Source organism: Chelonia mydas, chromosome 7, assembly GCF_015237465.2.
Source record: "Chelonia mydas isolate rCheMyd1 chromosome 7, rCheMyd1.pri.v2, whole genome shotgun sequence".
Classification (NCBI taxonomy): Eukaryota; Metazoa; Chordata; order Testudines; family Cheloniidae; genus Chelonia; species Chelonia mydas.
Window position 1 is genome coordinate 19,319,487 of NC_057853.1, and position 24,317 is coordinate 19,343,803.

The 24,317-nt window shown below is 42.0% G+C and overlaps 1 protein-coding gene across 6 annotated transcripts in view; it reads right to left on the reverse strand.

Annotated features, from left to right (window-relative positions):
• Positions 1 to 24,317, reverse strand: part of FGD5 (FYVE, RhoGEF and PH domain containing 5) — a 155,197-nt gene that overhangs the window by 125,119 nt on the left and 5,761 nt on the right. For all 6 annotated transcript variants that reach the window (XM_043552084.1, XM_043552082.1, XM_043552085.1 and 3 more), the window contains exon 2: positions 12,316 to 15,322. In XM_043552084.1, coding sequence (XP_043408019.1) covers positions 12,316 to 15,322 — 3,007 coding nt within the window. The remainder of the gene's footprint in view (positions 1 to 12,315; positions 15,323 to 24,317) is intronic.

Here is a 24,317-nt window from a genome sequence, read left to right on the forward strand (position 1 = left end):
TCTCTCTGTCATGGATATCACTTTTTATCACATTTCTGCAAGAGGTTGTGTGGCCCATTGGCTTAGCCACCAACCTTGGGCAGGGGAGACCTGGGTTCTAGTCCTAAATCTGGCACTAACCTGCAGAGTAAATGGAGTATGTTGCTGTGCCTCACTTTCTCCTTTTGTAAAGCAGGGATTATGAAGTTGATCTCTCTTGTAAAGTGCTTTAAGATCTGCTGATGAAAGGTCCTGTATGAGAGCTGGGTATTATAGGCACAATGTTCCACATTTGTGCTGGGCAGAATCACAGCCTATGTGGACAAAATGGCTATTCTACCTAATTTCATCTTTCCTGCTGTTACATAAATCTCTACTGGTATTTTTTTTAACTGGGTAGGATTTGGGGCTAAAGTTTATAATGCAGACATGCAAAATGAAGCTGAATTTTATTATAGAAGACAGAATGGAAAGGAAACCCTGACCTCCACACTTTCTTCATTGCTTTGTACTCAGGGTCATATTTGCATCTCCTATTGACTTCTAACTGCTGTCTCAGGTGCATTGAGAACTTTACAGAGGGATTCAAAAGAAGTGCCAGGCATTTTAGAGCAGGAAGTGAGCAGCAGTCATCTTGTTAAAACTGCCCATAGCCCTCCAGAAGCCCTGACAACAGTAACATTTCTAGCATAAATTGGGTTGATGGGAACTTTTATGAAACTGCTTATGAATCCAAAGCATCAACCAGCTTTCAGACTTGCCTTTGTCCTTGTTTTCTCTGAAGAACAATTCCCCACCCCTCCGAGGCCTAACAATACAAGGCAGAGGCACAATTTCTGCCCATCTCTGAGTATCGAAGGATGCTCTCTCCACGCAGACTGCTCTCCACACTGAGCAGCTGGAAATCCTGTGTTAATGCCATCACCTTCTAACTCCCAATGGCATTTCAAACAACTTTAAAGTAAACAGAAGGAAAGATGTGACTCATCTCTGATCTGACCATATCTATTGTCAGGGGTTTAAATAGGAGGCTGTGTGTGGTCTGATGGTCAGCGTAAAGCTCTGGGAACCTGGGTTCTAATTTGCAATGGGTGAACCTCAAAAAGTTTGGTTCAGATGAACCCCAAAAAGTTCAACAGCTGATCTAAATCTTCTGAGGTCTCCTTCTTGCACTGCTTTGCGTCCTCTCTCTTCACTGACTCCAAATGGAAATCTGTCTCTTTCTCCATCCCTCCCTGGACCTAACCCCAAACCCTGCTTCCCTTCCTTGAAGTACAAAGCTACAATCTCTGTTTACAGAGCTTTCTTCCATTCCCAGACCCCCAACAGGCTCAACTTTGGTGATCTTTGCATCCTAAGGTCCTAACAGGTTTGCAAGGTCCAGGCTGGTTTTCCTGTCCATATTTTGTATGTTTTGGGGTTCCAAACTAGCAAAATAGCAAGGGTCACATATGAATGGCACAAGAGTGTCTTCATTAGGAATCACCCTTGCATCTATCTAGGTATTTATAGCACCCTATCAGCTTAGTATCTGAGCACCTCACAAACGCTAATGAACTTGTCCCATCCCCACCATCTCAATGGAGGTTTTACAGAAGGGAAATTGAGGCACAGAGAGATCTCCTGACTTGTCTAAGGTCACACAGGAAGTTTGGCGTAGAGAGAGGAACTGAACACAGATCCTTTGAGTCCCAACTATAAGACTATCCCCATCACACCTGAAATAAGTCTGTCTAGGATACTGGTCTTCTATTACCCTAGCATCTGGGCACCTTCTGAACTATAATTTATTTAGACTGTCAATACCCCTGAGAGCTACGGAAACGTTATCTGCATTTTACAGCTAGGAAGTGCAGCACAGAGAGACTAAGAAACTTGCCTAAGGTCATAGAGGGAGCCAGTAGTATGGTAGGGATTAAACCAAAGTCTCCTAACTCCTAGAGTAGCACCCGGCCCTTCTAACTATCCTTCCTTTCACCAAATTGATCCTTGCATGATCTGCATTGTACATGACCAGCCCTTGTGCTCTTGTCAGTATGGAGCATCCTGCTCCAAGACATCCCAGAAGGGAATGTGAGCACTGGCCGTGGAGAAGTCTTAATGCAGCACAGAATGGGGGAGGTTTGAGCACAATCATCATCCCAAGGTCAGCACCAGGACGGCGTGGCTGACCCACTGAGGAGCTGCACAGCCACCCCAAAAATGCCTACTAAAAATATCTTCCTGGGGGCTGGAAAACAGTAAGTGTTGGAGGTGGTGGTTTCTCTGCTGGACAAATGTAAAATGGCCCATTGGGCTCTGTGGTATTGGACTATCCACAGCACGGTGCTATAGGTGCAGCATGCTATAACGATCACAGAAAGAAAGAATGCAGGAAAAGCTCCATATATATTTTTAAAAACAGCGTAGAGAAACCTAAAGTGCCTTGTTTCTCCCTTGCTTAACCTTCTGCAGAGCCTGACATGAGCTACTTTGATTTAAGGGCTGGAACATCCTTAGGGCATCCCAGCTCCATTCCTCTCAGAGGCAACCCAATCCACTCCCTAATTAACATAGTCCCTACCCATGGGCGGGGCTTAGCCTGTAAAAAAACATCCTCCATCTTGGGAAGCTCTCTCTCAGCACTTCAAGGACACACAGTAGCTAGCTTCATGGTAGAGCAGATGACTAGAGGCAGAGAAATAGGCTTAGTTTATGCTGATTTATAGGTAGACTGTCCTACTGGTAACACTGCTCCTAAGAAAGAAGGGAGGACTATATGGGAGACTTTTCTCCCAAAATGGCTGCTTAATTTCTCTGTTCACATTTTAAATGGTGGTGAAGGGAGGAGATGGGGTGAGCATGAGCTGAGGGTGCATCATGTGTCCAGCCCCTGCCCTAAAATCAGAAAAGAATGCACATAGGAAAATAAGGAAGGCAGAAACCAACCAAATCTTCTTTAAGCTCTAGCTGGGCTCCCTATTTCCTTATGTAACTTTAGCAAGTCACTTGGCTCCCTTGTGCTTCAGCCTGACCAGCTGGAAAACCTGAGACCACCCTGGAAACCAGCTGCTCTATCAGAGCTGACTCTTCCTGGGGAAGTGACTCATCCAAAAACAAATCCCAAGCTCTATTTCTCTCTCTTTGCTGGAAGGTTGGCCCTGGGCTCCTGAGTGTGTGGCAGGCCCAGCTCTTTGTGCTGGGACTTCTCCCTATGTAGCTCTGATATTACCCCTCTCATTTGCCATTCCTGCCCTCTTTGCTCTCACCAGAGTTGTGAACCATAGTAATAAAAAAGGCAGGTGGTTTCCTTTAAAATCAGAGTTTCTGCTCTTTCATTATCTGCCCAGTCCAGGCTCGGGCAGTTTGCACCTTCAGTGACAGAGATCATGTTCCAGCCACACTCGATCTCCGCTAGTCCAGGGAATAGAAGCCCCAAGTGACGCTCCAGCTCAGTTCTCCTGTGTAGTGATAGGAGTAGTATTTATTTGTATTGCTCTAGCACCTAGGACCCCAGTCATGGACCCAGGACCACACTGTGCTAGGTGCTGTATGACTACAGAACAAATAGCCTAAAGAGCTAACAATCTAAGTATGAGGCGGGAAACGGCAGCATGTTGCACAGCCACACCCTTCTTTGTTGAGTCAGAATTGATCCCTCGAGTCACCTGTGGCTGATGGGACTTTCTCCTTCTGCTACTCACATACAAGCCGCCTTCAAATGCTGGACTATTGCATTACCTGCTTAGTCCTTCCTCTGATTTACTGAGGAGCCTACCCTGACTTGATCCTCTGTGGTCAGCAATACGTTACCAACTAGTGATCATTTCTGTTGGGCCAAATCCTGCCCCTCCTCCAGAGTCACAGAGAGCCCTTGCTCAGGAAAACTGTTGCAGAAAGCTGGCGACAGGAGTCAGGCTGGCCTTGGGTAGCCCACACCCTTTGTGCACTACAGAGCACTGTTCCCTGGAGAATTCTTGCACTGCACCGCACCGGGGTGCAGTGGGGGTAAGGGTGGCTGGTGCCAGTGAATGCACAGCTCTAGAGATCCACTAGCTATTCTCCCCTTGGTGTGGGATCATCTGGCAGTAGTGGTGGCTGGACATCAGTGGTGCTGTCACAGAGGGGAAAGGCTTTTTTCCTTGCCACCCCCATGAAACAGCCCAGACACGAGGCTTGGTGCTGGGATCCAGGATTTTGACCTTAAAATTAATTTGTGCACTACATCCAAGAGAATAGCAGTATCTGGCAAAAGCATACCTAACAGGAGGCACAGTGGTCTAGTAGATAGGTTATGTTCCCTTGGTCTATAGCTCAGGGCTTCGTTCTCCAGGGCTACCAATCCTGCACCTGCCACCAGCACTAATTCCATTTTAAAATACAGAGGCTGGGGTTCAAGTCCCAGCTGGGCCATGGACTGGCTGTATGTGGCCTTGGGCAGATCACTGCTCCTCTCTTTCTCCTCCTGTCCTCTGTCTATCTTGTCTGTTTATGCTGTCAATTCTTTAGGGCAGCGACTCTGTGTTTGCACCTTGTAATAAGAAAAGAAAGACCGTATGGATGTGGGATATTCATGCACAGGGCAACTGTTAGGAGAACCCAAGATACGCTCACTTAATGCTAACAGATAGCCTCCGCTCCTGTAACTGAACCATGGGCGAAAAATCCCCCCTAAACCTATTTGATTAACATCTTTACCCTGTATGCGCAAGGAAGGATCAGCATGATTAATCTTTTAAAACAACAAATCTGTGGTTGCAAGCCATTCCATTTTCCCCATGATACAATCTCAGTTATTAACAATTGCCTCTGTAGTAGAGACCTTTTGCCTTCCTCTCCACATTCACGTTTAATAACAACTTGCTTAGAGCCATCACCTCTGAAGTTAGTGACCTCTAGGGCTACATAGTGCAGCCAGACGGAATATCTGCTGCTTTGCAGTGTGTAACCACTCTGCTTCCCCACCCACTAGTTTAGGCCAGCTTTTACAAACCCATCCACCTGCTACTACAAATCCAATCAGTTAAAACAAATGCAGCAGAGGAGGAGGTGGCCCAAGCATAAGCGGGTTGGCCAGAAAGCACAGGAGTGGACTGGAGGGAAGTCCTATCTTCTTAAAACGTTATTGAAAGACAAAAATGTTTAAAGACTAAAATGCAGTTATATTTTTAAAGCAAAAATGTGCTTTTGTCTATAATCAGAAGAGAGCGCCTCTTTCTGAAGAAACACGGACAGATTCTGATCTCTGTGATGCTGATGTAAACTCCACTGAAATCAATGCTGTCTGAGTGGATTTATACTAAGATCAGAATTTTTCCCCACAGTGTTTAAGTATGAGGGATCTTTAACCTACAAATCATAAAAAGGAGCTTTCCAATGTTTCCAAACTACACTCCATAGAAACCTTTTCCAGTTCTGTTATATTCTTGGAAGAAGTTCAGCTGAACTGTGTCTGTTCACAAAAGCAGTAAAACAGACCTCACGCCTGTAAACAGCTATTGTCCCTTTTTCTAGGGAAGAAAGCTGTTTATGGGCCACTGTTGAAGCTACATTTACTTGCCCAACAGCCTGAATGTACAAGCAGTAGGCTGCCAAATAGACAAAATTTCAGATGCCAGTAATGAGGAAAGAGCATGCATATTATAGATGTGGTGCATGTATCCAAAAGCATTAGTCTATCATGCTTGGGGATTAAATCCGTGTTAAGGGGTTTTGATCTATCTTAAAAGTTAAATGAATTTGTTTCAAATGTGTTGCTAATGAAAAAAGAAAGAGAAGAAAGTGACAAAATTACAGCTGTAAATCTGCTTTATTAGATTAATTAAAAAAAAAATCCAGTGACCCTGCGTCTAGCTCCACTTTACTTGCTTTACGCAAGTCGCCTACTCTTTGCTGGATTTCAACAGCCCTATAGTAACAAACCAAAGCACGGTGCTGCATATTCAAAGGGGCATGTGTACTGGTATACACTGAAGGTTTCCTCTTGTGGGACCCTCCTGCTCTGATCACCAGGCAAAATTCTCATCCGTACTTGGATTTTACTGAGGCTCCAGTTAGGCAATGTACTTGTCTAACTTTTAGTATATGACTAGTCCAAGTTGACAGTTCACTCCACATCTGCCCCTCTTATTCTCTTCTGCCCTCCTCCCCTCCCCTCCTTTCCTTTCCATTCCCTTCCCTTTTAGCTGAAATCTTCATAAGTAACCCATCCAAACCCACAACCCTGTGGAGTTAACATGACATTTGCTGCTACCACATTGTTCACTGTGCTTGTGAGTTCTACCTTTCCCCCCAGCCTGTGTCTGTCTGGTTTATTTATGTTATAAGCTCTTTGGGGGCAGGGACTGTCTACTATGGTTGTACATAACACAAGAACTAGGGGGCATCAAATGAAACTAATAGACTGCAGATTTCAAACAAACAAAAGGAAGTATTTTTTCACACAACACACAGTCAACCTTGCCAAAGGATGTTGTGAAGGCCAAGACTATAACAGGGTTAAAAAAAGAACTAGATAAATTCATTGAGGATAGGTCCATCAATGGCTATTAGCCAGGATGGACAGGGATGGTATCCCTAGCCTCTGTTTGCCAGAAGCTGGGAATGGGCAACAGGGTGTGGATCACTTGGTCATTACCTGTTCTGTTCATTCCCTCTGGGACTCCTGATATTGGTCACTGTCAGCAGACAGGATACTGGGCTAGATGGACCTTTGGTCTAACCCAGTATGGCCGTTCGTATGTTCTTATGTACAGTGCCTTGCTCAATGGAGCCTCATTTTTGGCTGGCCCTGAGGCACTGCCGTAATAAATGTGATTAACGATAATTGCAGAGAGTAGAGCTGAATTGGAGGCGTGGCTGTGTATCAGATAAAGAGCTGATAGTAAAAGTGTGAATAAAAGCACTGAGATGCCCATTCCAGTTACTTTCATGGCTGCCTCCCAGAGTCCGCACATCTATCCCTCATCTCTCTAGTTGCAGGCATGGCACATTTTTGGCCTGGCAGCCTCAACAGTGTCCCTTTGAAATGTTTTCTAAAAACATTCTGTTTACAAGCTATCTCGTGTGTTACCTACATTAACATATGGTGCACCTCTCTGCTATATCAACAATAGCGATTCACTGTATTTATTATTAGGCAAATGATCTATAAAATTCCAGTATGTTTCTTGCTCCACTTGAATACACAAACACTGATCATCCTTTCTTTGGTTTGGCTGTTTCAAAATGTACATCACTCACACTGGAACATCCATGGCATGTATTATCTCTCTACCTGCACTTTAGCCTTAGCATACTGCACTTGGACATCGTACTCAGTCTCCGAATTGAGAGTGATTTTTATCTTATATAACATATGTGCTGGCAATTTCAAGGAACAACACGGAGAGCTGAGGATACAGCTTCCCGATTACTGGTCAAAACTAGGTTTTGAATGCTGAATGCTTGGGTGAAATTCACCACCGTGGCTTTGATGAATCTCCCCTATTTTAAATGCATTTTAAGGTACACAGGCTGTTAACCAGGCCCTCTTCAATGGAGTGAATTTCACCTTCTAAGTATATTTTTGTGTGACTTTTCTTTGAGCCTTTTTAGTGTTCCTTTCAAAAGGGAAAGGGGAAAAAGGTGATAGGATGGTTTGGGGCCTCACCAATGAGATCTGGAGCCTATCACCCCTAGCTCGTGGGTTTGAATCTTCCCCCAGACAGCAGTGACTAACCGTTTGTTTGTACCATTTGATAGCTCTTTGGTGACCTGTGTGAAATGGAGATGATGGTTTCAGTCCACTTCCTAGCGGCAAGTGTCTGTACCACAAAGCCACCATCATTAGTGGCCCTAGTTGGTTAGACCCTCTGTTGGTAGATTCATCATTAAGGCAGAGGAATAAACATATTCTGGAGATTAAAGTACTCTCTCACCCCATTGTTGATCCCTATTCCTATCCTGGTGGAGTGGGGCATATGTGCCTTTCCACTGCCCATTGTGTCCTATGTCTCTTGCTAGAGGACTTAACTCTGCAGGGCTATCTGTCCTGTACCTGTCACCGCCACTAAATCCACTTTATAATTAAAAAAAAAAAAAAAGCATGTGTGTGTCGGGGGAATCTCCCACGGAAGTGAACAAGTGTTGAGGAAATTAAAAACTACATGTTCTTTTTAGCTGTTAAAACCAATTGTTCCAATGTAACGTTAGATCTGGTTTTTTTAATGTAATTTAAGTGCTGGGTAGACCTTAACAGCACTATCTAGCATGGAACTCTGGAATCTGGCACTTTATACATTTTAGATTTTTGGATCTACTTGAGCTGACAGAGCCCTTGTATCTGTACTTATTGGGGCACAAGTACAGCATGTATGTGCAGTCAGTATTTGTGGGGAAAATCCACGTGAAATTTCTTTACCAGGCAGTGACTGCACATGGGCTGTGGGTGCTTGGCAACATTAAATATCGTATCCAGTTTAAATGTTTCAGATTTTAGCTCAGCCATGTTGCTCGCTGATCACTGAGCAAATGCCCAGTCTGGATCAGGCAAATCAAAGGCCAAATCCCGCTTGCCTTATTCATGTAAGCCATCCTGTGGCCCCATCTTTCTCCTAAAGACCTGTAGATAGATTTACTCCCAGGCTCAAACTCTGTGGGCTCCCGACACCATGTATGTGAGAGGGATGCATATGTTCACTGAGAGAGGAATAAGAACAGGAGGACTTGTGGCACCTTAGAGACTAACAAAGTTATTTGAGCAGAAGCTTTCATGAGCTACAGCTCACGTGCCACTAGCTGAGCAAATGGATGACCAGATTGTCCACTTCCATAAAGACGTCTGTGGAAAGGAAACCTGGACTTTATTCCAAACTGTCCCATCAGAGGATTGGTGCTTGACCTTCTAAACCCTCATATATTGTGAGACCTACTGAGAAATGCCGTGGGCCTTGGGCCATCTGCACAGAGGCACAGGGTCTCCACATCACTCCTCGGACCACTTAGCACCACAACATCAGGACTCCCATCCCATATAGTCCCTGCTGCTGGCTACCCTGAGTCCTCTGACTATGGCTCACTGTGTGCAGAATGGATCACCATTGTGGATGGGAACCCTGTGGACTTTTGGGTGGACAATGCCCAGGAGGGACAGGAGTGTCTTCCCAGCTCCTCCCCTCCCAGGAAGTCTGAACTCCCAGGTGAGAGCACACTGTGTGGGGCAGCTGCTATCTTCCTTTTGCTTCCCTCTAACTTTTTGAGCAGAGAAGCAGAAGGGACTATTTGGGCCTAGCAAATTTCTTGGAGCCAAGTGATAAACCAAGGTAACAGGAAGGTTATGATGGAAATGCAGTTCTGGCAGATGCTTAACTGCATCATTTTCCTGCCATCACTCTAAAAACTGTGGAAAAGGCGCCCTTCTATTTCTCCTGAAGTTTTGTGACCAGAGACAGCCTATGAAACAAGTGTTTGCTGCGCCTGTTTCCCTTCCCCAAAATAACAGCTTCTTTTTGACCATTATCACGCCACATGGTGTAGGCGGACTAAGGGTTCTGGGGAGGGCAAATGAAATGGTTCTTTGGGATACACCCCAAATGTAATTAATTCGTTTTCCTTAACAGGCCCTATCTTCAGCTAGTTGTAAATAGGCATAGCTCTATTAGCATCAGTGATCTAGCCCAAAATGTGTGTGTAGGTGGCAAGGGGATGCTTAGGCCAGAGCAGCTTCCTACTGCAGATGTGGAGCCCAGCTGTTTGTTCCTTTCAATGCTAGCAGTCGTTTTACATCCGTTTACATTTTCAGGGCCATCTCTGCAAAAGAAAAGGGATAGACTCTTCCTTTCTAAACAATTAAGTGAAAGCTGAAATTTACATTTCTTGGCTGCCCAAATCAGGAAGGGTTCATGGTTAAGAGGTTTTGAGGGGCCTAAAGGCTGGTTCCACATACGGCTAACTCTTTTCCCCACAGCGCAGCCTGCTAATGACCATCTTTATTGTTGCATTTCTGAATCGGATTTTAATTATGCATACCACATAGCTAAATTTGGGGGATCTACAGTAACTGCCCATCAGGGGACAATATTGCAAACACTAGCCTAGCAATGGTAATTGTAAGATAAGATGTATTTCTAGCAGACTTGCATTATTGAGCTCTTTCTAGAAATTTGATTGCATTTAATTAAAAATTATTGGTTTAAATCTACTCCATATGGCTTTTCTTTTACGTATGAAAATTAAAAAGTGAATCTTCTCATCTGTCAGTTTCAGTGCCCCCCACCCAATCACAAGCATTCAGAACGTGGTGGTTTCTGGATCATTATAATTCTATATCCTTTTCAAATTCTGTTCATTGAAACTTTAATGAAGATTTGCGCTGGTTCATTCATCAACTATGTAGCCCTTCACCAATATACAGACAGATGCTAGCTACCAACACTAGGTGAATATAGTGAGGTGCCATATGTGTTACATATGTGCTGTTTCAAAGCAGTCAGGGTCTCAGATGAGTAAAAAAAGCATCATAATAAAAGTAGGCCAGGAATTTTAAGTTAATATCGTCATGAGGCTTTCTGTGGCAGGGTTACTTCTCCTGTGATTCCATACTCTAAAGTTAGGGCCCTTGAAGTCCATTTTAAGAAGCACCATTTTAACAATAAATATACTAACTATATATATACACGTGTGTGTGTGTGTGTGTGTGTATATATATGTTAGTACACACACACACACACTGTGTGTGTGTACTAACTATATATATATATATATATATATATATATATATATATATATATGTACACACACACACTATGTACAATTACCCTATTTTGAGATTAGACTATTCAGGTACATAATGCCCTGGATTAGAACAGAACTATATTGTTTATCCATTTTGATAATCCATTTTGTGCATGGTCTTTTTCTGTTTTGTACAGCACTGAATACATGAATGAAGCTCAATAAAAACTTGTTAGTAACATGCACATCTCTGCTCCCCAAACAGCCTTCTACCAAGAAAGGGGTTATTTAGGAATGCCCACTTTTCATTTTTCCCTTAGCAGCAGAAACAGCATACACAACAAACAACCTGAAATACCATGTTCAAACCTTGACCTCGAGACTTCCTTGAGCCAGTTCTGATTGGCTTTTCCCCATATGTCTAAGTCATAACAATTTACATAGTTCAATATTTTTACCTTAAAGAACAACCCAAAATGGGTGGTATGTCTCTGATACAAACAAATGGCCCAGTTTCAAAGCAAATGTGAGTTTTCTCAATGGAAACAGAGCTACTGAAAGGAAAATGACAGCGGATCATTAGTGAGATCTGACTAATGTGAGCTTCCCCAAGCAGTTAATATTTTGATTTCCTGCCCTATGCAAAATGCATGGGAGGAGGATATTTGAAAACACACATTTCATGAAAAAGTGAAACATGACTGTGAAACAGCTCAGGTGGGAAAGAACAAAAGATACATTTAAAATGTGGCTGGAAGACTTTCATTCATGTAACTCACCCCAGATTTTTCATTCAGTTGCCTTTCCTTTGTTTCCCTGTTACCTGTTCTAACTGGAAGCAGTGGGCTAAATTCCCTTCTCCTTTACACTAGTCGCACCCCATTGGCTTCAAGCTATAATATGATTATAAAATGAAATAGGGAGGTTATAGTGGAATATCAAGGAGAAGACAGGCGGTCCCAAACAGAGTTGCACCAGAACAAATAGTTAAAGTGAAGCTGAAAAATCACAAAATGCAACACATGCAGTTTCAGAAAAACCATTTATGTAATTCATTCAGAAGTCAGAAGCTGCCAAAACTCCATAATGAAAGATTTTTAAGCAATTTAATAAATTAATAGACTGTTCAGATTAGGTCCTGGTTTGCTTGGCATTTTTTGGTCCATATTTAATTGCTGTACTTTGAAGGATAAATTAAGTACACAATGTTGCATATGGAAATTGGCAAGAATGATGAAATGAAAGCCGAGATTCCAGGACCCAGTAAGATAGTTTGTATCTGTAATAAATTCCATTCAAACAAGAACTCAGAAATATTGCTCATAAAAAAAAAATAGGTCCACCAGAGTAAAATGATTATTTTTAAATGCACTTTGTTTGACTTATGTCCTCTACCCAGATATGATCATCCAATTCCACTGGGTTTGTTAGTATGTGTTTACAAAAAGAGTTTCAATACATCTTAATTTAGTCTCTTTTCACTGATAATGGTTTATCTTGTATTCTTCCAAACTCTTTCTTGAAAGCATTGCCTGAACAAGGAGAATAAGCCAAGCAAAACGGAGGATCTGCCTATGACACCTAACAGAGGAAGTCTTGATTGGTCAAGGCTAGCAGGTCTTACATAATAATTTACTACAGTACCTTTCTGTTTCCTGGTCTGTGGTTTGCTGCTTGTTCTCAAAGGCTGTGAAGCTGCTCATATCCACATAGCCGTCATTCTCATTAGCAGCAGACAATGCCCTACTGGGATCTTCAAAAAATTCTGTAAAAGTTCCTGCTCTAGTTGGTCTTCGAGGCGGAATTTGTATATTTTCATAATCAGAGCTCACAGCTGGAATGTTCTCATAGTCAGAAGTATCAGCATTAGGGAACGAAATAGACCTAGGTTTAGTTAAGGGGAGTGGCATGAAAGGAGGTCTGGATCGATCCTCAAAGGACTCCACTCTTGACACACTCCTGCTAAAGGTTTTGGGTGTCCCTTTTCTTTTACCATCCTTGTAGAAAAGAACAGTAGAGGGAGACTCAGAAGCTCGCAGCTTCCCAGGATGGGACTTTAGCTGAGGTGAACTACTCAAGCTCCTTCTGTCCAGTTCCATAATCCTAGAAGGCCCGTGATAGCTAGACTCTGAAGAGGACCTTGAAGAGGAAACATTAACATCCACATGGACCTTATTTTCTGTCTTCTTCTTGAATTTTAGGGTGAGGAACCTCTTAAAAGATGATTTCTTTTTCTTAGTGTACTTATCAGGAGATTCATTCTCTATTAAAAGTGAGGGGGAACTTTTAGTGATTGGCTTTTTGGTGATACAGGCTAGTTCAAAAGGAGGTGGTATATCAACAACTGAGGATGGGGTGGACACACCACTTGATGAAAGGTGATTCCTCTGCGAAAAGCTACCTGAAGAACCAATTACACAGGGCAAAGAGAGGTTGTCTTCTGTCCTCTTTATTCTATTGTCATCCAATATAGAGCCATCGGTTTCTCTGTAAACAGAGACTGGCATATCTCTCCCTTCTACCGAGTAAGACCGTGGGTATAAAATAAAGCGTCTTGATGTGGCTGGTAAGGCCCTATTGATTTCCATTGGTTTTCCTTCCAATGGCACTAAGTTATTGGTTAAATATTCAGTCATAGAATCATCATTTGAGGACTGTACATCCGTTTCTGGTCCAGTTTCTTCTGGAACAGTTTCTGGCACATAGCCAGGCACTTTCCCAGAGAGTGACCTTGTTCTAGTGACCATACTTTTTCGATCAATGGATAGCAGGTTGTTTTCAGTGTCTACAATTAGTTCTTCTCTTATGCTGTAATCACATGGAATATCTTCTAATTCAGTCTGCACCACTTCTCTAACATGAGGGATTGCATTCTCTGAGGGCATCACATAAGGATCATCTAGAGAATCACTGGTTGTTTCTCCTTCCTCAGGTACAACAACTGCTTCAGGGACTGCTAAATACTCACTAGACTCATGTTCACTAGCACAGTCTGCTTTAAATTTACTGTGATCACATCTAGCTAATTCTTCCGCTGTATGGTATTTATCCTCAACTGATGCTTGTTCGGATGGATTTGGGGAGCTTTCTTCAAAGCTACTATGACTGACCTTGTTGCCTTCAAACACTTGCTCATCTGATTCAGATTCTCCCAAGACACATTCATTGTCACCACAATCTTCAACAAACACGTTTGGTTTAGATTCCACTTCCAGCTCTGGCTCACTAACAGTTTGAGGGCTAGAGAGCTGGCTATCATTACTCAAAGTCCTTTCCAGTCGCAAATTCTCATCTAAGTTTTCTTGGGGTGAGTCAATGACCTCTTCATTGCATTCACTCTCAAAAGGAACAATTTGACAACTATCATCTATATTCTCTGCCTTCACCACTTCTTCCTCTTTTTCAGAGTCTTCTCTAGCCTCACATGTTGTCTCTGATGTTTCCTCCTCACTCTTCATCTCAATAGTTTGGTACCCATCATCTATATAGTCTTCCCTTTCCACATTTGTTTCTTTGTCGCTATCTGGACCTACTTCCTCTTCTTCAGCTGCAGCTTCATTGATGGAACCTCCCAAATCCTCTTCTGCATCAGGTTCATTTTCTTTCAGTCCTAACCCAATGTCTGTTTCTTCTTCATCAACATCAACGGCATTTGCACAATCATAATTTACTAATTCCGTTTCTGTACTCAATACAAACTCTGCATTATCATCCAGGTCACCATTATTTGCTGGACTCACTTCTGTGTCATCATTTGAGAGCTCATCTTCTAAAGTTTGGGGCAGTTCATCATTCTCTTCTGGTGTTGGCTCATCATCTACAGGTAAATGTGTTAGAATAATGTCTTCACAGATATTGCCTGTCAAGTCCTCATCTCCATTCAAAATCTTACAGTTTTCCAGGTTATACTCATTATTGTCCTTTACCAGATCGAGGTTATTAAACGTTTCCTCAGCCTCACCTTTGAAATAGTTTTTGGGATCATCTACACAGTCCATTTCTTCATCCATATTCTTAGAAGCAACATCTTCTACTTCAGGGGCTCCTGAAGACACTTGACTAAGTGCTTCAGACCTGTCACAGTCTCTCATTTCTGTTGATCCATCTGACTCCAGTTCCACATGTTCCACAGCATCTGAAGAGTCATTGTCCTTGGCTTCAGTTATTTCTGGATTACAGATCTCCTCTTCATCAGCTATGCTGTGATCCTCTACCTCCCCTGCTGCTTCTGGAGTTTCTAAGACCTCATTCTCTGGTGATGACTCTAAACACTGGTCATGCGCATGTTCAAAGTCATCACAGTCTTTATCAGTCAGCTGAGCTTCAGGAACTACGATGTATTCATCACCAGCCTCAGATTCTAAGCACTCAATGTTGCATTGATTTCCTTCATACAGCTCTCCATCAGGACATATCAGTTTTCCATTTGTGAATTTATTTAAGTTATTGTTGGTATAAACACTGGATCTCCCCTCGGTGTCAGCTGAGAGTTTTGGCTTGGGAGCAATGGGTGGTTTTGGACCCCTAGACATAGAGTTTGGATTATGAAGAATATCAGGCCTTGACAATGAAGGAGGAAATTTGGAGACAGCCACGGAAGAAAGATGACTGATAATCTTTGGTTTTGGTGCTAGTGGTGGTTTTGTGAAGTCTGGAAAAGAAACAACAAAAAAGCCATATTAGCAGTTTGCCATCCTGGTTTCAACAAATATCTATTCACTGGTTTAATAGAAATATAGTGGCAGGGAAGCCACCAGAGAATCCACTGCAATTTGTTTATAGTAATTTTGACTAGAATTGTAGTGCAGCTGGTCCATAGAGGAGAATGGCGGCAGGAAGCACTGAACTACAACTCCCATGAAGCACTGTGGCCACTCAGGAGGACACAGTTTAATATCAGACTGAGCCAAACAGAAACCTATCAATAAAGGAATGTCAAAATTTTTCATTTCAATCAGAAATGTTGAAACAATGTTTCAATATTTCCAAAATGAAATTTTGGGGTTTTGACCAAATGTTTTCAGTTTTTTATGTTCAGATTTTCAATTAAAAATGAAACGTTTCAGTGGAAAGAAGACACTTACAAATCTTTATTGGAACACCCAGTTCCATCATAAAACAGTCTTTCAACAGAAAAATTTTGACCAGTTCTAGTTTTAATCCATAAAAATGCAGTGCAAGCAATTTGTAGCAATGTTTTAATCTGTATTGTAGACTGCAAAACAAATCCAACACTCAGTTTGTTCTGCCAGCAATTTAAATGGTTAATTCAGACTTGTAAAACTGACATGAATGTTTACCAGCCCCAAGCACAAAATCTATTCTCCCACCTTTACTATGGTGACTGAAAATGAAAAACTCAATGATATGTTACTTGCTGGTCAACTAATTTATTCACCCAGGGCGAAAAGAATTTCTGAAGGCTTGGTTAAGTCTTTACATTAATTATGTAGCTGAGCTACAAGACACTGAATGAAATCCTTGTACCCTAAAATGAGGAGAGGTAATTGGTGTCAACTTAAGTTCAGTTTTCAAAATGTATAACTTCTTCAGTTGCTTCACTGTTCAGAAGACACAACAACAATGTAAATGACAATCCCACTTGGCAAGCAATTCTCTTTTATTTAAAGTACATTTTGGTACTCCTAAAAGTTGAACATGGATGGCCCTGGAAACTGAAGGCCATGTTTTACCTGAAGAAGAGCATAGGAGACTGCAAGCTTTTTCCACCCCACCAACATTGACTCCATTATGTCAACCTGGGCTTTCCTGGCCACCCACCTATAGGGTGAGGTGGTATTTAATTATCCATGTACATTCAGCCCTCAGGTGGTACACTGCCAACAAGAGAGCCATTTAATGCCAATTTGTGGTGAGTTTTGTGACGTAGAGACTCATCCACTACAAACTAGACAGACCCTCAGTTCAGGTCACGCAGGCCACAGAATAGCCATCAGATGACCTGGGCAAGGCATGAAGCAGTGAGGTTGAGATGAAAGGCTGAATATCTCATCACCATTCATATGAGCTGTCCAATCACCTTTCTCAGACAATTTAATTTACTAGTTCCTTATCTGGGGGGAAAATTTGTCCAGTACTAAGGTCCTATTGGTACTCTAAAAGCCCATTGTTAGGCTGTATTCATCCCAGCATATACCCATGTATCCTTGGTAACAGAAAGTTTATTCAGAGAGGGGTTGGAGCAGTTCAGGGTGTCTGCAACCTCCAGTCTTTTTTTGGGTGGGGCCTGAAATTGTGTATCAGAGCCCCCAGATGGGTGCCATTGACCATGCCAGGGTTCATGGCCAGTGTAACTAGCAGCTGCCTGATTCCTTTTCCTAGCACCAGAGCTTAAAGCTGCCGTCCCTTGTGGAACTGCCCAGCAAGTTAGCAATGAATTGCAGTTTCGTAACACCCTGCACCTCAAGCATTTCATGGACACTTGCAACATTTTGTGACAAAAGAAGTTTTAACAAATGCAATCTTTTGGTGATGATTTTTAGAATGTTAAAAGCATTATTTTGAAACACCTTAATCAGAGCCAAGAAAACCATCCTGATTAAAATTATCTTTCTATTGGGATTCCCACCAAACCCAAAGATATTCAGAAGCAAAACTGCAGGGCTGCAATATTAAAATTGTCGAATATTATCCTGCAATGTTTTGGATTCACCAAGACTTTTTCTATATTAGTGTTAATGACCTATGTGGGCTACAAAGCATTAGGTCTCTTTGATACAATTTGTGGCAAGCTATGTGATTTGGGAAGTTTTGTACAGTGTATCACTCATACTGCAGTCTTCTGAGGTGAAATTTCAGTTTCTTGCACTCTCTAGGTCTGCATTTAACTATGCTGGTCATCTAGATAAGCACCAGAATAAAGTGACTCAAGGATGGTGGTTCAAGTCTGTTAATGAACAGCAGATACATCATTAATGCCAGTATGCCAGGAACACAAGCCAGAGATTTACAGATGGAGTGAGCTGTAGCTCATGAAAGCTTATGTTCTAATTCATTTGTTAGTCTCTAAGGTGCCACAAGTACTCCTTTTCTTTTTACAGATGCCCTGTTCATCCCTGGAACAGGTTCAGCATGGAGAGCATTAGTGAAAGTTGCTATATAGTCCTGGCAAGATGCCTCATTTCTGTAATGGAGGAGCCACCTCAATGAGGGAGAGGGTAGGAGAGCATCTGTTCCCATTCACACTGCTCCCCTGTGACAGCAAATAAGGTGGTCAATATGTGCCAGGTGTGGTGGTGGTGGTCATCATCCCCGTGATGTAGACATACCTGCCCCCTGCTACTGGACTTGAGACCCCAACCTGGGCCACTGAATAGCCAACAGATGGTGACAACTTTACCTCACAACCATCCTGGCCTGGATTTGACCCAACAGCCTGGAACGGAAAGGCTCCTTATCCCATAGCCTTCCTGGTACCCCATTTTCAATCAAAAGTTGTATGATTTACTAACTCAGAATACACTGATAACTCCATTCAACAAAATAATGTTTTGCTCACAAGTAAGATTTTATATGGCACTGCTCCCCAATGTCTGCAACCAAGTTTCTGTTTCTTAAAATAAATAAATGAAAATGCTGAGACACATGCATAAGTAAACATTGTTATTGGCTAAAAGGTATATTTGGCTTATTGGATTTTCAGAGACATGACTGGAGGGTTTTTCTGAAATTCCTACCCTTGCTGCAATTGCTTCTAATATGCGGGTTGATGCTGTAGATTTGCATTCTTTGTTTTACTCAGAAAACAATCTTCACAGAATCATAAAGCCACATCTTGAAGCCAGTGGGATTTAAGAACTGAGTTAAAACTGAGCAAAGGATTTCAGAATATGCCTCATAGAAATTAAAATTAGAATAAATTTGTTCATTAGATCATCCATCCCAATCTCACAGAAGCCAATGAAAAATTATTACGGTACATTATCTAATGATGTGTCCTATCTAGTTTCCTATTTCCCAAGGAGGAAACCCTGTTCAAACAAAACTGCTGCTGCTGAAGGTCATCAGACACATATCTCCTGATCAGGAAGATAGAGGAGAAATCCTATCTAGAAGTCATGTGTACAGCAGCAAGGTCTAGACTGCCAGTAGTTCTGGCTACTTTAAGATGAACTGGATGGATGTTACAGGAGTGCTCTATAACTGTATATAGGTAAATAGTTAATAGATAAGGTGCCAATAGATGGCACCCAGGAATATGTAGCATAGATCCTGAATCTTGTAGGATTAATCAAACTTGTACAATGCAAATAGCTTCTTCTGGCAGCTCTTTACATTGGCTTTTAATTGGGGAAAATGCAAATGTAAGGGGCAAGGTCTCTGATGGTTGAGTAAAAGGAAGATGAGGAACCCCTGCATTCTGCATGGGCAACTACTGGAGGTCATTCAACACATTTATCCTTGCTTCAGTTGAGCAAGTTGCAAAGGCACTGACCACTAAAACCACGCACGATAAGGGAAGAAGAGTACAGTTACTGGATGCTAAGAAGGAAAGAAAGAAAGTCTAATCTCACTTAACTATCAATGTTGGGCATGTCATGTACTTTTAACATGCCACAAAGTGCAGCTAAATGTATAACAATGCTCTGATAACATATATGTCAGCTCTAGAAATATCACATGTAGCAAAAAATCTGTGTAGTCAAAGGTAAAATGACAATATGAGCACATCCTTATCAGATAATTTACTGTAGTATTTGTAGCTTCCAGTGTCGAATCTCTATGAAGATTCCTTAATACCAAATCAGACAGTTGTTCTGAGGACAAAGGGAGTTGGGCTTCTGTTATTTCCATCTTTGTCTTCAGTATCTGCATCAGAAATGCTCCTCTGCTTAGTAGTCAGAGTATAGCATCCTGCTGGTGCTTACCTCTTCAAGCTCCAGAAATGAATTAAATCAACATGTTCTGCAACTGGCAAGTGGTATCTTTAAATGAGTCTGTAAAAATAAAAATCCACTGACTGGATTATTTCAGCTAAATGGTGATCCTTTTGTTCACTTTAGGAATCTGCGACACCAGTGATTCCATTAATACTTCCAGAGAACTTTTTCTTTCCACAAATCAAATGGTCTCTGGAGAATCCCAGCATGTTGAAGGTCCACCAGCAGACAGAGGAAATCACTGTTCACCTTGATTGCTCCTCCATCATTAGCTGGGCTGGGGACTTGGGTGCAGAGTGAGAGATGACAGCTCAAAAAACAAGAGAGAGACAACTTCTCTGCCTCTTAACTGTTCCTGAGACCTTTCTTCTGGTCCTCTACCTCCTTAGTTTTCATTTGAGATATCTGCGGCTCAAAAGGTAGCAGTCAGCTGTGTGCCCAGTTGTTCTGAAGAAGCTAGACATTCCAGGCCAAGCACAAAGCACACATATTGAAGGAGATATCTTGCCTCAGTGGATTTGAAGAGAAATACCAATGTATGGGGGAATGGAGGGAAATAAGAGAGGCTTAAAGCAGGTGTGCAGTAAGAAGAGAAAGCTATATAATCTCACAGTCTCCAATACAGTTGTTTTCTTCCTCTCCACACCATCTTCTGCTGCTACTAATCAGGTTGTATGACTAATAATGTCTTAAATTTTATATACAGCTGTTCACTCTGAAGCACTTTACAAATTTTTTGGAATGAAATAACAAAGCAACCATTCCATGCATCGTTTTGGCACAGGAAGTAACGAATACTGTATCCAGCTGAAAATGAAGTGGGACAAAATGTATTTGAATCTGGCCAGGGAACCAGGATTTTTCTATCAATCCATCTCCTGCATTTTTAAAAAATGCATTTCTAGAAGTACATACATAGGTCCCAAATTTTCTCCAACTCTATGTGCATCATTTTATGTAAAGTATTTAAGGAGTATTTAGTTATTCTCAAATAATTTTCATATACACAAACTTCAATTGTTTAAAAAATTGTGTGGATTTAGTGATTACCAGAACAGCCCTTCAGTGGTATGACTGGTACAGTCTGTATGTAGCCTTGTTCACAGTAGCTTGCTGGTATGAATTAGCGATCAGTGGCCTAATTTTCCCATTGTACCAGCCTTTGTTCACTTCAGGATGCTTCCTCTTTCTGTTATAACTGCTCACCATGTTGCTCTTGCCCTTCACAGAGCTTGTGAAATTGTTTGTTTACTTCTTTTTTATGTACAAATGTTTATTTTTCTTTTCTTTTTTTTTTTAAATCATGAAATAAAAGCAAATCTGTCCCAGCACAATGGATCCCTATGAGCCTTTGATGATCAGGGCAATTTCACTTTGGGTATGTTTGTTTCTGCTTCCATTGGACTTAAGAAGATTCTAACATAACTTATTAAACGGCAAAAATAACACCACCCCATAAGAAATGTGCTTGTTTATAAATAATAAATATGGCATGTTTATTTCAAGTTGTGAATCTTTGTGTTCAGGAGAGAGAAACACCCTGTGCCTAAGGGAAGCTGTTTGGGACCAGATGCTCTTTTAGTCTTCTCCTCCCCTTATTGTTTGAAGCTTCCTAGTTAGCCACTGCTTCTTCCTCTCCTTGACTACCTTCCTCTGGGTGAGCATGAATTCCAGCAGGGCTGCATCCCTTTCACAATGCACATTAAATGGCAATCCCTGACCACCAGCTGAGTCATCAGGGAGTGAACGGCAGCTCATTACCCGTCCTGTAACGGCATCCAAACCACACTGCCATCATCCTAAAGGTCCTTTTAATGATACATAGATTTGCTCATGAGCCCCTTTAGATATCTTTTGTGCTGGAGCTTGAAGGCAAGAAAAGAGAGGGAAAGTGCTCTTCAGTATGCAGCTGTTATCACCTGAAACATTGCAAAATGTCCATTTACTAATATTCTCCAAACCTGGTCATTCGTCAAAATTAATATGGTTTCGTATTTATTGAAGGTTTAAGTAAAGCCATCAGGGACTTGGTGGACTTGGTTTGAACATCTAGTTGAATGCTGATATTTCAAGCAAAGCAGGCATGTTTGTAAATATGTTCTAGCCAATGTTCTGAGCTGTGGTCTGTAGTGCTGCTTTGGCTACAAGGGTGGAGCATCCATGAGTCTTCAAGATGTTGTTAGCAACAGTCCAGGTTGTTGGTAGCTAGGATTCCGTTCAGGAGTCTTTTAGAGTTCCAAAAGGCTTTTTGTGTACCACAGAAATTCCAGCACCTCTGTGTAGCCTGTTTGGTGGCTCCTCCTTTTGTGTTGGATGTTTCTTTGGCATAAACTCAACCATGAGCAAATATTCAGACAACCCAAAACTGAAGAGATAGCTAGCACAGAGGAAGACAGTCCAAACTGCATAGTTCATTGATTCACAAAGTTTAAGGCCAGAAGGGAGCATTAGAACATCTAGTCTGACCTCCTGTTTATCACAGGCCACTAAATTTTATCCACTTATTCCTGTATTGAGCCGAATAACGTGTGTTTGACGAAAGCATACTTTCCAGAGAGGCATCCAGTCTTGATCTGAACACCTCAAGAGATGGAGAATCCACCATGTCCCTTTGTGTTCTGTTCCAGTGGTTAATCACTCTCACTATTAAAAATGGGTGCCCGATGTCCAACTTTAATTCGTCTGGCTTCAGCTTCCAGCTATTGGTTCTTGTTACGCCTTTTCCCACTAGATTAAATTGCTCTTTAGTACCAAGTAGTTTCTCCCCAGGAAGATGCTTATACACTGTAATCAGGTAGCTGTCAATTATAAGGCATTTTCTCCAGTCCTTGAATCATTTTTGTGGATCTTTTCTGCACTCTCTAATTTTTCAACAGCTTTTTAAAAATGAGGACACCAGAACTGTATTCCAGGATCAGTCTCACCAATGCCATATACCAGGGGTAGGCAACCTATGGCACGCGTGCCAAAGGTGACACGCGAGTGGATTTTCAGTGGCACTCACACTGCCCAGGTCCTGGCCACCGGTCCAGGGGGCTCTGCATTTTAATTTAATTTTAAATGAAGCTTTAAAAACCTTATTTACTTTATATACAACAATTGTTTAGTTATATGTTATAGACATATAGAAAGAGACCTTCTAAAAACGTTAACATGTACTACTGGCCCGCGAAACCTTAAATTAGAGTGAATAAATGAAGACTCGGCACACCACTTCTGAAAGGTTGCCGATCCCTGCCATATACAGAGGCAAAATCACCCCCATGCTCCTATTCGTTACTCCCCTGTTTATACAGCCAAGGATTTCATTAGCCCTCTTCCCCACAGCAGTGAACTTGGGAGCTCATGTTGAGCTGCTTGTCCACTATTAAACTTAAATCCTTTTCAGAGTCATTGCTTTCCAAGACACAGTCCCCAATTATGTCAGTACAGCCAGCATTCATCGCTACTAGATGTATAGCTTTGCACTTGGCTGTATTAAAACTCATTTTGTTTGAATGGGCCTGGCTTACCAAATGGTTCAGAGCTCTCTGTATGACTGCCCTGATCACATCATTATTTACCACTCCGCCAATCTTTGTGTCATCCATAAATTTGATCAGCAATGATTTTATATTTTCTGCCGGATGAAAATGTCAGATAGCATCAGGCACAGTACTGATCCTCGCAGAACCCTACTAGACGCATCCCCATTCAATGATGATTTCCCATGGACGACTACTTTGAGATCCATCAGTGAGCCAGTTCCTAATCCATTCAATGCGTGCTTTAGCGATATTGTAGAGTGCTAATTTTTAAATCAGAATGTCAGGTGGTACTGAGTCAAATGCCTTACAAAAGTCTAAGTATGTTATATCTACTCAGTTACCTTTACAAACCAAACCTGTAATCTCGTCAAAGAATTAAATCAGGCTTGTGACCTGGGCAGCTTCCACATGAACAAATCCCTTCCCAGAGGGACAGGAAATAAGTAGCACAAATATAAACTAAATGGAGGGGCCAGAATCATCTAAAGCAAACTCATTTTCATCTCATGTAGCCAAACACTGTAACTGCTGTAAGGAATACAGAGGATTCAGGGAAGGAAATGAAGAAACAGTGTGAGGACCAGCCTTCTAGGCAATTCAGACTCTCTGCATGTTCATGTTGCTGAAATATTCCCTTATCTCTCAGCACGATTATTATTTATTTATTTGTATGACCATAGTACGTAGGACCCCCCAAGCATGGACCAGGATCCCATTTGTCCTAGGTGTGTAGAAACACAGAACAAAAAGACAGTCTGTGCCCCAAAGAGCTTACAATCTAAATCTAAGACAAGAGACACAGACAGATGGGGGAGTACAAGGAAACAATGATACAATGTTCAGTTTGATAGGCGATGGTATGAGTTCACTAGTGGTCTAACTGTTGTCACAGTTTGTGTAAGCATCGTGGAAAAGGAGAGTTTGAAGCAGGGATTTGAAGGATAGTGAGGTAGCTTTGAGGATGTTTGCAGGGCCCAAGTGTGAGGGCCAAGCATGGGAAAAAGCACAAAGGTGTTTGTTTGAAAATTTAACAAGTGGGCGATGGAGCCTGACACCAGCGGCCTAACAGAGGAGGGACCTAACATCTTAATAGTGAATGAGAGATGATGGGTAGGGTGGGATAGGCAATGGAGGGCCTTGAAAATGAAAACAAATAACTCCTGTCTGATGTGTTGGAGAAGGCGGAGCCAGTAGAAGGATGCAAAGAGAGGGCTGACAT